General features: G+C 38.5%; 1 protein-coding gene across 2 annotated transcripts in view; it reads right to left on the bottom strand.

The window, feature by feature from the left end:
* Window positions 1-2,665: 2,665 nt before the first annotated feature.
* Window positions 2,666-12,890, bottom strand: part of ABHD17B (abhydrolase domain containing 17B) — a 27,312-nt gene continuing 17,087 nt past the window's right edge. For both annotated transcript variants that reach the window (XM_024211026.3, XM_024211027.3), the window contains 2 exons: window positions 5,645-5,824; window positions 2,666-3,435 (listed from right to left, as the gene is read on the bottom strand). In XM_024211026.3, the coding sequence (XP_024066794.1) occupies window positions 3,216-3,435; window positions 5,645-5,824 (400 nt within the window). In that variant the 3' untranslated portion in view covers window positions 2,666-3,215. The remainder of the gene's footprint in view (window positions 3,436-5,644; window positions 5,825-12,890) is intronic.

Here is a 12,890-nt window from a genome sequence, read left to right as displayed (position 1 = left end):
TGGAGTCTTTGCTCGTTCCAGTATTGGTACTGGTTTTCTAAGCATCACTTATGTTAACAGAGAACTTAAAACTGTCTCTGGAGGAGTACTGTCTCTTTTCCTCCTTTCAGGAGGAAGTCTTCTGGTATTTGGAGCTCTGCCCAGACACTGGTTGGGCCCTTTTGGTCCTCACCCTTGTATTGGGGTGCCAAAGTTCATTCTGATGATGTTGTCAATGTTGTGGGAACCAGTGCCAAGTCAGTCAGCCCAGTTGCCTGTGAAGTTATTGGTGCCAATCTTGATGGCATTTCTTTCCTGCTTTCCTGTTGCTGCTTGGGTGTGGTTTCTACCCAAGGGAACACTTGCTAAAGAAAACCCTTTTAATCCTTTAGAGGCAGTAGTACCTCTCCATTGAGTAGGTGTAGTTGCAGCCACGTCCCTTGATGTACAAGTCCTTAATAAGCTTTGCACACTGGCACACTTATTGGGAATATTATTTGCTCTAAACAGAATAGGCATTTATTACGCCTCTCAACCTGGGGATATGTCCGACACAGGTTGGGATTTGCCAGAGTGGTAGATGCAGGGTGCAAAAGCCCTGCTCAGGGGATGTACTCGGTCTTTTCTATTTTTAGAACATCCTACTTAAAAAAAAAAAAAAAAAAAAAAAAAAAAAAACCTAAAAATGAGGATGGTCATTTTTTCACTAAAAAGTTCAAAAAAGGAATATGGTTGAAGCTCCAGAGAAGCAGGACAAGCACTCACTGGGTTCTGTCTCATTGCCATGGGCAATAAGAGAACTGAGGGAGGGTCACGGCTGCTTCATCACCTTTCATGCGAGCATGAGATGACACAGGGTATATGCATGGCCCTGACAGACACTATTAAACAAAACCCAATCTTGTGTGCAACAGGCATGTGCCTCTATAGCAGAATCCACCCTGACACTCACTTGAAGATGTTGTTTGAGCCAATAAAGGTTTGTGAGTATACAGAATAGACCTACCAACCTTTCCAAAGGTCAGAAACATAAATACAACATACTCAAATTATTTTTTTTGCCTATACACATTCATCTTTTTTAAAGGATCATGAGTTTCACAGTGTTTTCTGCTTTGGTAGTTTGTCCAACACACAAACATCTGTTAATGAATGCTGACATCAACTCTTGTGATCATGGGACAATTGTATTTTTAATATAAAATAGCCCTTTGTGAAACTGACAATAATGAAGCCCAGGTATAAGCATAAAGAACATAATACCATGACCACCACCACATAAGATAACATATCAAACTTTTCCAGCTGTTATAATTAGCAGTTGTATGTCAGTAATAAGAGCGGAGCTTTCATAACTGAATGAATATGCTACATAGCTTTTACTACATATACAGTATATTAAATGCTTCAGTTATCTTTCATGAAAGAATCTACATTAAAAAATAGAGATCAGAATAAAGCTGAAGATAACCATGTGGAATTGCACTCAAGATTCCAATTCTCCACTGCCTAGAAGTATAATGAGACAGCTGTGCAAATTGGGTACTAAACATTACGGGCAAAATGACTTAAACTCATAGCCCAGGGAGAAGTGGGGCTAAGGTGGCTTTAATCTATCTTTGTGTCCTTCCAGTTCTGAGCTGCTATGTCCCCCAGCATAAAACTCAAACCGAACAAGGACTGCCGCCCAAGTTACGACAGTTTGTCATCAACAGCCTATGGCCAGCAACACTGCTCAGGATCTTTGCTGGCAAACATACCATATCTCTGGTTTTGTGAAGGGGGCCTCTGAAAAACAGCCTGCAGATGATCTTCCTCAGAAATCGCAATCTCCTTTTATAGTTAGTAGCCAGATAGTTAATTAGTATACTGAAGTTTTTCAGAACAAAATAAAGAACAGCAAATTGTGTAATATTATTTACTGTTAGTTAACACATCTGAACCAAATCATTCACAATATTTGATAATACATTTAATTACACAGTAGTCTTGGACAATCACAAAAACAAGCAGAACAAACTACATAAGGCCTTAAAATTAGAAGCACAGTGTGTATTTTGTTGGAATATTACTATGTTTACAAGTTAGGCTACCTATAATTTTAAGTTTGTCATTATTTTTCATAGTTTTATTCAAGCAAAACTCATTCAAGGGAAAGGCAACTTACAAAATTTATTTCACTATGAGTTAATACAAAAAAGTGTCAACATTCTCTTTCTTCACTGTTCAGGAGCAGATTAGTAAAATTTTCATACAGTAATAAAAACAATAGGTTGCACACTAATAAACACCCAAAAGTAAACCTGAACTGACAACTGCAAGCTTGCATTTGTTCATTACAAAGTCAGACAAACTTCCAGGATTCTTTCTATCCATATACTGCATCTCTATAGAATTGACATTTGAAACTAGCTCCTAGCTCTAAATACCTTACTGGTTTCAAATAAACCACTAAAATATTTAGTTACACCTCAGTAGTGAGCATGTGAATGAAATTTGTTATAACAGTGGTATTTTAGGACTTCATTTTACAGAATAACCTGTTTAGCTAAGGAATAGATGAGTAGGCAGATTTAAACCTCATCTTCCAAGTTACAAAACAAAACAAAAACAACAAATTAACCACAAGACATAAGATATAATGCACGGTAGCAAAAAAAAAAAAAAACAAAAAAAAAAACAAAAAAAAACCCACAACTTGTTTTGACCCGCTCCCTATAAAACAGGGCCTGGGCCAATTCCAGTGAGTGTCTATGTTTTCATTACATATTTGCTTAAATCTCATGGCTATTGGTATTTTTACAAGTACAGCTGTTTAGAAGTCTGATTTTTAGTGTACACCTGTGCAACAGAATAAGTCACAGTACATTTTGAGATGTTTAAAAAATATTTATAAATTTGTTTCTGATATGCTAAAGCATTTGGCAACACTTTTACAGCATCTGATTTTACATAATTAAAATTTCATACAGTACTCCTTGTGATATTTTGTACATCTAAAAAGAAAACTCACACATAGTATACGAACTACAGAAGCTGAACTGCATGATCATGTTATTCCAGTTTATAATACTGGTATTAAAACCTTCATTAATTATGTTCACAAATCATTACCTGTACATTTATGAAGGCAACTGACATGATTTGAAAACAAAACCTTCAGGTTTTATGTTAGTATTTATCGAAGTGTGCAGTTCTGCAGTGAAATGAAAAAGCATGTAAATATATAAAGTACTTTACAAATTCACCAGTTCCTGTGATACAAACTGTTTTAATCGTTCAAGGTACTGTCCATAAAGTTCCACATCATTATGGCCGGCTCCTTCTACCCACAGTGGCTCTACAGGTCTCTGGCAACGCTCAAATAATGCTAAGCCATGCGAAAAGTCAATTACTTCATCTTCAGTCCCATGGATTATTAACACTGGCGATGTTATTTTAGAAATTTTGTCAATGCTGCAAGAGAAGAGATACAAACATGAACACAGAACACTCAACTTTACACACGTAACCTTCAAGAATAAGAGACTCTTAGGCTATGTCTACACGTAAACAGGTACAACACAGCTGTAGCGCTTCAGTGTAGCCTCTTGCTATAGCAACGGGAAGAGTTCTCCCATTGCTGTAGTTAATCCACCACCAAGCAGTAGCTAGGTTGATACAAGAATTATTCCATTGACCTAGTGCTGTCTACATCAAGGGTTAGGTCAGCTTAACTATGTTGCTCAGGGGTGTGGATTTTTCACAACTCTGAACGATATTGCTGGGCCAACTTAACTTGTTAGTTTAGACCTGTCCTTAGGCTATGGCTGCGCTATGAACTAGAGGTGCGATTCCTTCGCTTATGTACACATGCTCATTCTAATTCTCATCAAGCTAGCACAAGTATAAATAGCAGCGTAGCTGGAGTAGCATGGGTAGCAGCAGTGAGGGCATAGCTTTTCCCAGTCCTTGCTGGTCTGAGCAACAGACTCAAAAAGACACTTTATTCAGAGCCATCAATATACCGGCCAGGACCACCCACTAGTTATATTTGGGACAGTTATATTTTTCCCCTTACCTTTTAATACAAAGACACCTATAAAACTGATTAGGAATATAAAACATTCACAAATGTGTGAATCAAGCATTATAAAAATATTTTTAATTTTATAAATTACTGTTAATCTTTTTTCATGTATTCAAAAGTTTCTGGATTCATCAGGTCTTGATTCACTCTTCGTACATAAGAATGGCCATACTGAGTCAGACCAAAGGTCCATCTAGCCCAGTGTCCTGTCTTCCAACAGTGGCCAATGCCAAGTGCCCCAGAGGGAATGAAGAGCACAGGTAATCATCAAGTGATCCATTTCCTGTTGCTCATTCCCAGCTTCTGGCAGACAAATTATGTAATTAGAGGATATTAGCATTTTTTAATATTACCTTAAAGGACAACTGCAAAGAATTTGCAAGATTACTTTCTTCTCTATTCTGAGAATGTTAGTGTGACGTCGCACTCTATAGGATTTTATAAATACATTATATTCATTCATTAGCATATAATTGGAATATGCTTCATGCAAAAGGTCTTTTGTAAGGTATCATTAACAAAGCTTATAATCTACTGAGTGTGATCATCCTATTTGTATAAATGTACCACTCTTGTATCTGAAACTAGAAATATGAAATATAACTCTGAGGGCCTACTGTAATTTTGCAAAGCATGGGCCATTAATAGTGGTTTGGAATCTTGATGGCTCCCATCAACCAGGACAACTGACCGCGGATGGCTCTGTTTGCAGACAAGCCTTCCTGTGAGTCAGGCTGGGAGGATTGAAGGCTTGAAGTCTTACAGTGACGTGATCATGTCACCTGAACTGGAATCCATCTTTAACCTGGTGTCTTTCCATTGAGAAGGAGGGGGTGGGAACCCAGAGAGAGGGACAAAGGATTCCCGCCCTATGCAAAAAGATATATAAATGGGTGGAACAGAACAAAGGGAGAGCCATCATGAAGAATCCCCTAGCTATCACCTGAGCTAGAACAAAAGCTGTACCAGGGGAAAGAATTGTGCCCATGCCTGGAAGATGTCCAGTCTGAGGAAAAAACTTACTGAAGCATCTTTAAGGGTAAGATTATCTGTATTCAGTTTTATTAGACATAGATTTGCGTGTTTTATTTTATTTTGCTTGGTAACTTACTTTGTTCTGTCTGTCACTACTTGGAACCATTTAAATCCTACTTTTTGTATTTAATAAAAATCACTTTTTACTTATTAATTAACTCAGAGTATGTATTAATACCTGGGGGAGCAAACAGCTGTGCATCTCTCTCTATCAGTATTATAGAGGGCTAACAATTCATGAGTTTATCCCGTTTAAGCTTATACAGGGTAAAACGGATTTATTTGGGTTTAGAGTGGGTTAACACTCAGAGTTGGGCATCTGAGTGTTAAAGACAAAAACACTTCCGTTAGCTGCTTTCAGTTAAGTCTGCAGTTTTGGGACAAGTAATTCAGACCCTGGGTTTTTGTTGGAGCAGACGGGAGTGTCTGACTCAGCAAGACAGGGTGCTCGGGTCCCGAGCTGGAAGGGAAAGCAGGAGCAGAAGTAGTCTTGGCTCATCAGTTGGCAGCTCCCAAGGGGGGATTCTGTGATCTAACCCGTCACAGTTAGTAGTAACTTACTTTGGGAATGCATCAAAGCAGTAGGTCTTCTTCGTATCAGGAAAGGCTACTCGCATTCCCGAGGTCAAAGGAGAATGAAGAATTACAGCAGCACTCTCATACCGAGCAGCGAGATCCACAGAGGGTACCGTTCCTATACTTTGGCCATATATAATCACATTTTCAGGGCGGATTCCGTACCTACAAAATTAAGAGAGAGTGTTAAAAACTGGTATACACTAAAATAAATTGAATCGGTTTTGTTATATGAATTAGGCAGAAAAATGATCATATTTGTGGATCAAAATTTACCAAGTAGGATGAAAAAAGTGACTAGTATGAGAACCAGATATCGTAGTTGTAATATTGCTTTCCTGTACTTCAATCTTCCGCTTTTGTCTGACTTAAAATTTTGACAGTAAAGCTTTTCTACTACTAGTTTTGTATTTGTCAAACATTTTTGTCTTATGTCTGGAAAGATACTGAAATATGGGGTTTTTTTGTTTTGTTTAAAGGATACATGTATGCAATAGCACCATGGATAAAGTCAGGAGAACTCTGGAATCAAGTCCACTAGTTATCCTGCTACAGAAATCAGAAGTGTTTGTTGTATTCCAAGATGACAAGGTATTTTAAATCAAGGCAGCTTTCTACATCAGATTTAACTAAGTTACGGACATGCCAAATTTGGGACTTTTTTTTAATAAACAAAGAACTTAAATATGTTTAACAATAAAACCCAGTGACAACAAAAAAGGCTCATGCTGCTGTGACAGTCCATTTTCTTCCCCACTATACTTAAGTTATGGATAGGGCCCTACCAAATTCACGGTCCATTTTGGTCAATTTCATGGCCATAGGATTTAAAAAATAAAATTTCATGATTTCAGCAATTTATGGTGGTGTAACTGTAGGGGTCCTGACCCAAAAAGGAGTGGTGTGTGTGTGTGTGTGTGTGTCCTCAAGGTTATTATAGAGGGGGTTGTGATACTGCTAGCTACCCTTACTTCTGTGCTGCTGCTGGCGCTGCCGTCAGAGTTTGGCAGCTAGACAGTGGCAACTGCTGGCTGGCATCCCAGCTCTGAAAGCAGAGCCGCCACCAGCAGTAGTGCAGACGTACGAGTGGCATGGTATGGTATTGCCTCCCTTACTTTTGTACTGCTGCTGGTGGGGCAGTGCCTTCAGGGCTGGGCAGCCAAAGAAGGCAGTGCAGAAGTAAGGATGGCAATACTGTGCCCCCCCCCGCAAATAACCTTGCAAGTCCCTTTAGAGTCAGGACCCCCAATTTGAGAAACACTGGTCTCCCCTGTGAAATCTGTATAGTATAGGGTAAAAGCACACAAAAGACCAGATTTAACAGGAGGAGACCAATTTCACAGGCCGTGACACGTTTATGGCTTTGAATTTGGTAAGGCCCTAGTTATGGATCATGTCATCTTTTATTGGTGTAAACTTTATAGACATCTGATATTGACTTCAAAAATTTAGTAAATAATCTATTTGTTAAATGGTTGTATAGTCCTTTCCCACCCCTTTAATAAAATACCAAGGTAGAAGTGTTTCATTAAACGCTATTCCATTTGCCACAAACTTGTGTAATAAACACTGTACAAAAGAGCTGTTAATACTTGATATGCAGCAAACACGGGACTCTAAAGAAGACGGTCAGTTACAACATTACTCAGCCACTCTTAATTTTAGAAAAATTACTTACAAGTAAAATGAAGCATCACCTTGTTAAACCACAAACCCAACTCTCAAATAAAATTCTCCTATATAGAGGCAATGTCAAATTTCAGCTCATCCAAATTAGTACCACAAAATTTTAAACTCGAGAAAAAAAGGCTTATAATTAGGACTTGAAAAAATTTTACCAGATACCAACCAGCCAAAAAACATTGAAAAATTATGCATGTTCCTTCAGGTCAGATCAAGAAACAAAGCCCTGGAGAGGTGCCCAGGACCCTCCCTGTTTGAAAAGAGGTTGGTGCTACAATTGCAAAGTGGGTGCTGTTTCTGGATCCTGCTCAGTCCTCTCCATCTTTCATATTGGCTTTCCAGTCTCTCACACAGACCATCATCAACCTCTGTCACTCCCGCTGGAAGAGAGAAAGCATTCTCTCTGCTAAGAGGTTCTTCACTCAGTTTAGAATACAACCCATTTTATGGAATGACATGTTCAACTCTGGGTCACCCTGTCTCAAAAATATGTAGCAGAAATAGAAATGGTTCAGAGCCAGATGATGAAACAGTGGAATGGAAAACATTTCACATGAAGAGAGATGGCAAATACTGGAACTGTTCAGTTCAGAGAAGAAATAATGGAGGGACGTGATAGATATATAAATAATGAATGGTACAGAGAAAGTGGACTTGGTACTCCTATTTAGCTGTTCTCATAATGCAACAATAAGGAGACATTCAATGAAACTGACAGGCAACAAATTTAAAACTGATGACAGGAAGTATTTTTGCAAACCACACTATTAGTCTGTTAATTCATCCTCATCAGATTCCACTGAGGCCAAGAGCTTAGCAAGATTAAAAAACACTGCAAGTTTATATGAACAGTAAGAACATCCAGCTATCTTAGATCGGATTTTAGAAAAACCTTAACATTTGGAAGGCATATAAAACCCTCATGGCTTCATTCAAGGAAAAAGCTAACCATTAACTGACTTCCTGTATGGGCTGGTTACTCCATAATTGTTCAATGTGGGGTTTCTTGCATCTCTCTCTTTGAGGCATTAGGTAACTGGTCAGAGGCCAGATACAGTAACAGATTAACTACTGATCTAGATAAGGGAGAGCTTGGATGCTTGTTAAGGGGTTCCATCCTTCATACTGTCTCTGGTTAGCTGTCTAGACAGACAGACAGACAGACATCGAGCCCTCTCTCACTGAACCCTACCTTAGAGCAGCTAAATAGAAGATCCTCCCTTTCTGTTCCTCCCATGCATCCCAGAGCCTCCTAGCCACTGTGATGAGAGTCCATGTCTCAGCTACTCTATTTCGTGGCGGCTGTGAGCTGTTATCTCCATTTTAAGTTCTGTTCCCCAGTAAACTGCTTTAGTGTCTGCCTCTGCTGCAGCTCAGGTTTCCCTATGCAGAGTGGGGAAATTTTTGAGAGTTTCACTTCTGCATAACAGAACTGGCAAGACTACTTAGTTTTCACTCTGCTGCAGCTTTGCAAAGCTGTGAGCAGCAGCAGCAGGGGCACTGGAGCTTAGGAAGAGAGCACAACATTTGTTTATGCTAGTTGCTACTAGCATACTCAACTGAGTGACAACCAGCTACTCTTGTTATGTAGGGATGCGATAAATTATTCCTATCGCCACCTTCTAGGAGCAAGAAGATGCCCATTTGTCTGTGATGACAAAAATCAGTGAGCTGGGCTCTGCTCATTCATAGATTTTTAAGGCCAGAAGTGACCATTATGATAATCTAATCTGTCAAACTGCATAATACACTATACAATTTCGTGCTGTAGTTCCTTTGACCAGAAATAATGGCTTGATTAATCTGGAGATTATCTTTTATAGGAAGACATCTATTTTGATTCAAAGACTTGAAGTGATTGAGAATCTACTTTTGGTAAGTATAACACCCATTTTACAAATGGGGAACAAGGGAAAGAGATTCAATGACCCGTCCAAAGCCACACAGGCAGACTGTAACAGAGCCAGAAACCAGATTTCTGCTGCCCAAACCAGAAGGTGTCCAGTGCAACAACCTTCTTCTACATCACTCACCTCCCATAAGAGCATGGCCACAGAAAAGCAATTAATGAACTGGTGCTTCGAAGCCTTAAAGGGGAAAGAACCAAATGAGCACTAATTGCCATGATCAGTACTCCTCCCATCCTCTGCCAGAGGTACACAGCTCTTTACAGTCTGACTGCTAGGAAGTTCATTGAAGAAATATCAGCGCTTGGTAGAGAGAGAACATGTCAAACTGAAGAAAGGGGTTAACTGAAGCAGAATTAGAACAGATGGGTACAGAGCACAGAAGAAGCTAGTGGGAAGTAGTAGACAAAGTAATGGAGAAAAGGGAAATTAAAAAAATGGATTTGAAAAAGAGAGGATGAGCAAATGTGCACAAGAAAAATCTAAAGAGACGAACACAAAATAAAACCAAACAGCATAAATGGGGGGGGGGGGGGGGGAGAAGAGGAAAAAAGAAAAAAAGAGGTTTTAAAGAAGAAAAAATTTTTTAAAAAAATAAAAAAAAAAAAAGGAGAAAAAAAAAAATAGCTGTAAGGGTTTTTTTTTTTTTAAATAAAGGTTTTAATAAAATAGTATTTCACCATTTAATACAATTTGTGAAAAGCAGGGTGATTTTTACAACACGTTGAAATAGTGGTATCACACGTTTAGATATCCCTCCCACATTGTGTAACATTAATACGTTGAGAAAAATGCCTGCCAGTATGTTTTAAAGTAGTCCTGTCTGCCTTAGAAAAATAAAACTCATAGCTCCTCTTGAAGATATGAGAAGCTGCACCCTTTAGGAACTCAGCTTTAATTTTTGTAACTAATACAGTAGTATGGTGTACATTTGCACTGGTATTTGTAAAACATTGTTATCATACCAATTCAATACATATGAAAGTTAGGCTAAGTATACATGACACACTTTTGTCAGCATAGCTATGCTGGTCAGAAGTCTCTAGCCTAGCATAAATGCAGTAATACTGGCAAAACTGCTCTTTTAGTTGTATAGCTTATTTTGTGGGGAAGGTGACCAGGGGGCTGTGTTTGCTGGTATAAAACTGTGTCCACATGAGGACCACTTTGCTGGTATAGTATACCAGTAAAACTATACCAGCAAAGTGCTTCTAAAGGTAGACCTGGCCTTACTATCAGGCACTTGTGAACATACACCTAGCCAGATACTTTGGGGAGCTTATCTGGGAAGACAGGTATTTAAAGTAGAAGGTGAAGATACAGAGACAGATTCTCTATTACATTCAAGATCAACTTAGCACAGCAAAGAAAGGACATGCAGGTAGCTTGTTTTGGCTCCTTGATTCTGTCTAGGTTGTCCCTGATCCCAGTGTCAGCCAGAACAGCACAGTGACAACTTGAACATATGCCAACTGGCAACTGTCCTAAAAAGGACAGTCTACCAGCTGAGAAGAGCTGAAGCACTGGCCATGCCCCCTCATACATTTATTTGGCCTATGGGGGAAGTAGAGGCATAGAAGCCTGCTACACTGGCTTTACACCAGCTGAGAACACTCATACCAGAGGAGTTCTCAGCTGAACAGACAGCTTCAGTGATACAAAGGGGCAAATCTAGTTATCTATGCAAAGGGATCAGAAAGGGAAGGGAAGAATCTGGTCCATATTATACAAAATACGGCTAGATAATTGTATGACGACTGGCTGGTATATGCAGTGATAGAATACTTAGTTAACTTCAATTTCCAGAAAGTCTCAAAAACCATCCTGTATTAACCAACCAACCTAAGTACTTCAACCATCAAGTGCCTTAAACAATTTCCCAATTATCCAAGCCAGAAAACATTACATTTAAACACAGAAGCTAGTAGTCAAAATATAAAACAGAAAGCTAGCAAAATGGGTACAGAGCAACCAGGTATCAATTTAAAAATGACTACACATTGTAAAAATGAAACAGATTTCATCTGACTCCTCAGACTTCAGAAATTAGGATGTAAATCCACTGTTCACAGCTGGCCATGTCAAAGAGGGAGTATATAAAGTATTGCCCTACTACAGCAAAATATTGGCTAGAAATTCACCAAAAAATTAAAAAACTAAGATACTGGGAAGATGCATCCTTAGAGCTCATCTATGTTTTTGATTATTCTGAACTGTGATCTCACCCATTATTCAGAGAAATAGTAGTTACGATTATAGCCACATGTGTAATTTTTAAACACTGGGAAGAAGAATAAGACACCTAGACATAAGGAATGGCTGAAGGACAAATCCATTTATCAGCTATAAGACAAAATGGGAAAATACATCCTGGAATCACTTCCCAAACGTCCATCACGCAGACAATACACAATTATGTATTTTGATGCACTAGTACAATTTATCCACACTAAAGACCCACCCTGTTATTTCTGTGTATATACGTGAACATCTAAGCACTTACCCATAATTTTCTCATTTCCTTATTCTGCAATTATATAATCGTTTAGATGTAAGGTAAGGCAATCTCAAAACCCCCTGCCAACATTTATGGCATCATTTGCCTGACTGATATATGCTATACCAGTGGTTCTCAAACTTTTGTACTGGTGATCCCTTTCACACAGCAAGCCTCTGAGTGCAACCCCCCTTATAAATTAAAAACACTTTTATATATTTAACACCATTATACATGCTGGAGGCAAAGCAGGGTTTGGGGTGAAGGTTGACAGCTCAGGACCCTCTCATGTAATAACCTGAGGGGTTCTGAACCCAAGTTTGAGAACCCCTGTGCTATACAAACTCTCAATAAAGAACATATAGAATCCTCAAACAAATAACATGGACTGTGTTTAATTTATTGCATTCAGAAATTTCTCAAATTATCTATTTTTGAAAAATGCAGGTCCTTCTACAAAACTTTAAATGAAAGCTCAAATTATTATACAGAATTAAATACGTTTTTGTGGGTAAATTCCCCACATTTCCCTTGCTGTTCAAGTTTTTAACAATCCTTTCCTTCGGCCAAGGGATTTGGTCACAACTATAAGCTGGGAAAAGTAGTTCAAGAATAGTACAAAGTAATCTTTTCTCTGCAATGACTGGATGTGATGAAGTGGGACTATTCTTAATGTTCTCTCTGACTACTGTGTGGGTGCCTCAGTTTCCCCTATGCATTTCTTAAGTATCTAGTTGGTGGGATAAGGGTATGTGATTGTTGCAGAGCCTTAGAGCAGGTGTCTCCAAACTTTATGAGACGAGGGCCATATTAGATTTTTGAAGGGGCTTCGTGGGCCGAAGCGACTGTGAAAGAAATTAAATATTGCAAATATGTGCAAAATTGTTAAAAAACAACACTACTCTACTGTGTCAGCGTTGCATTAAATTCTAAATCAGGTATAAAAGTTAATTGATGCAGGTACTGTGAAATCACAAAATATTTGTCAATACATTAAAAATCATTTCTTTTTTTTATTTTATTTCTAAAAACTCACATTTGTATCATACAAATACTGTTTGGTTCTATTAGTGATGTAGTTAAAATTTAACCATTATGAAATTGTTAATTTCCATCTTCTTTACTCCATTTATTGGAGATGTAA

Source organism: Terrapene carolina, unplaced genomic scaffold (assembly GCF_002925995.2).
Source record: "Terrapene carolina triunguis isolate 2854851 unplaced genomic scaffold, T_m_triunguis-2.0 Scaffold113, whole genome shotgun sequence".
In the NCBI taxonomy this organism is placed as follows: Eukaryota; Metazoa; Chordata; order Testudines; family Emydidae; genus Terrapene; species Terrapene triunguis.
This window is presented reverse-complemented; position numbering and strand designations above follow the sequence as displayed.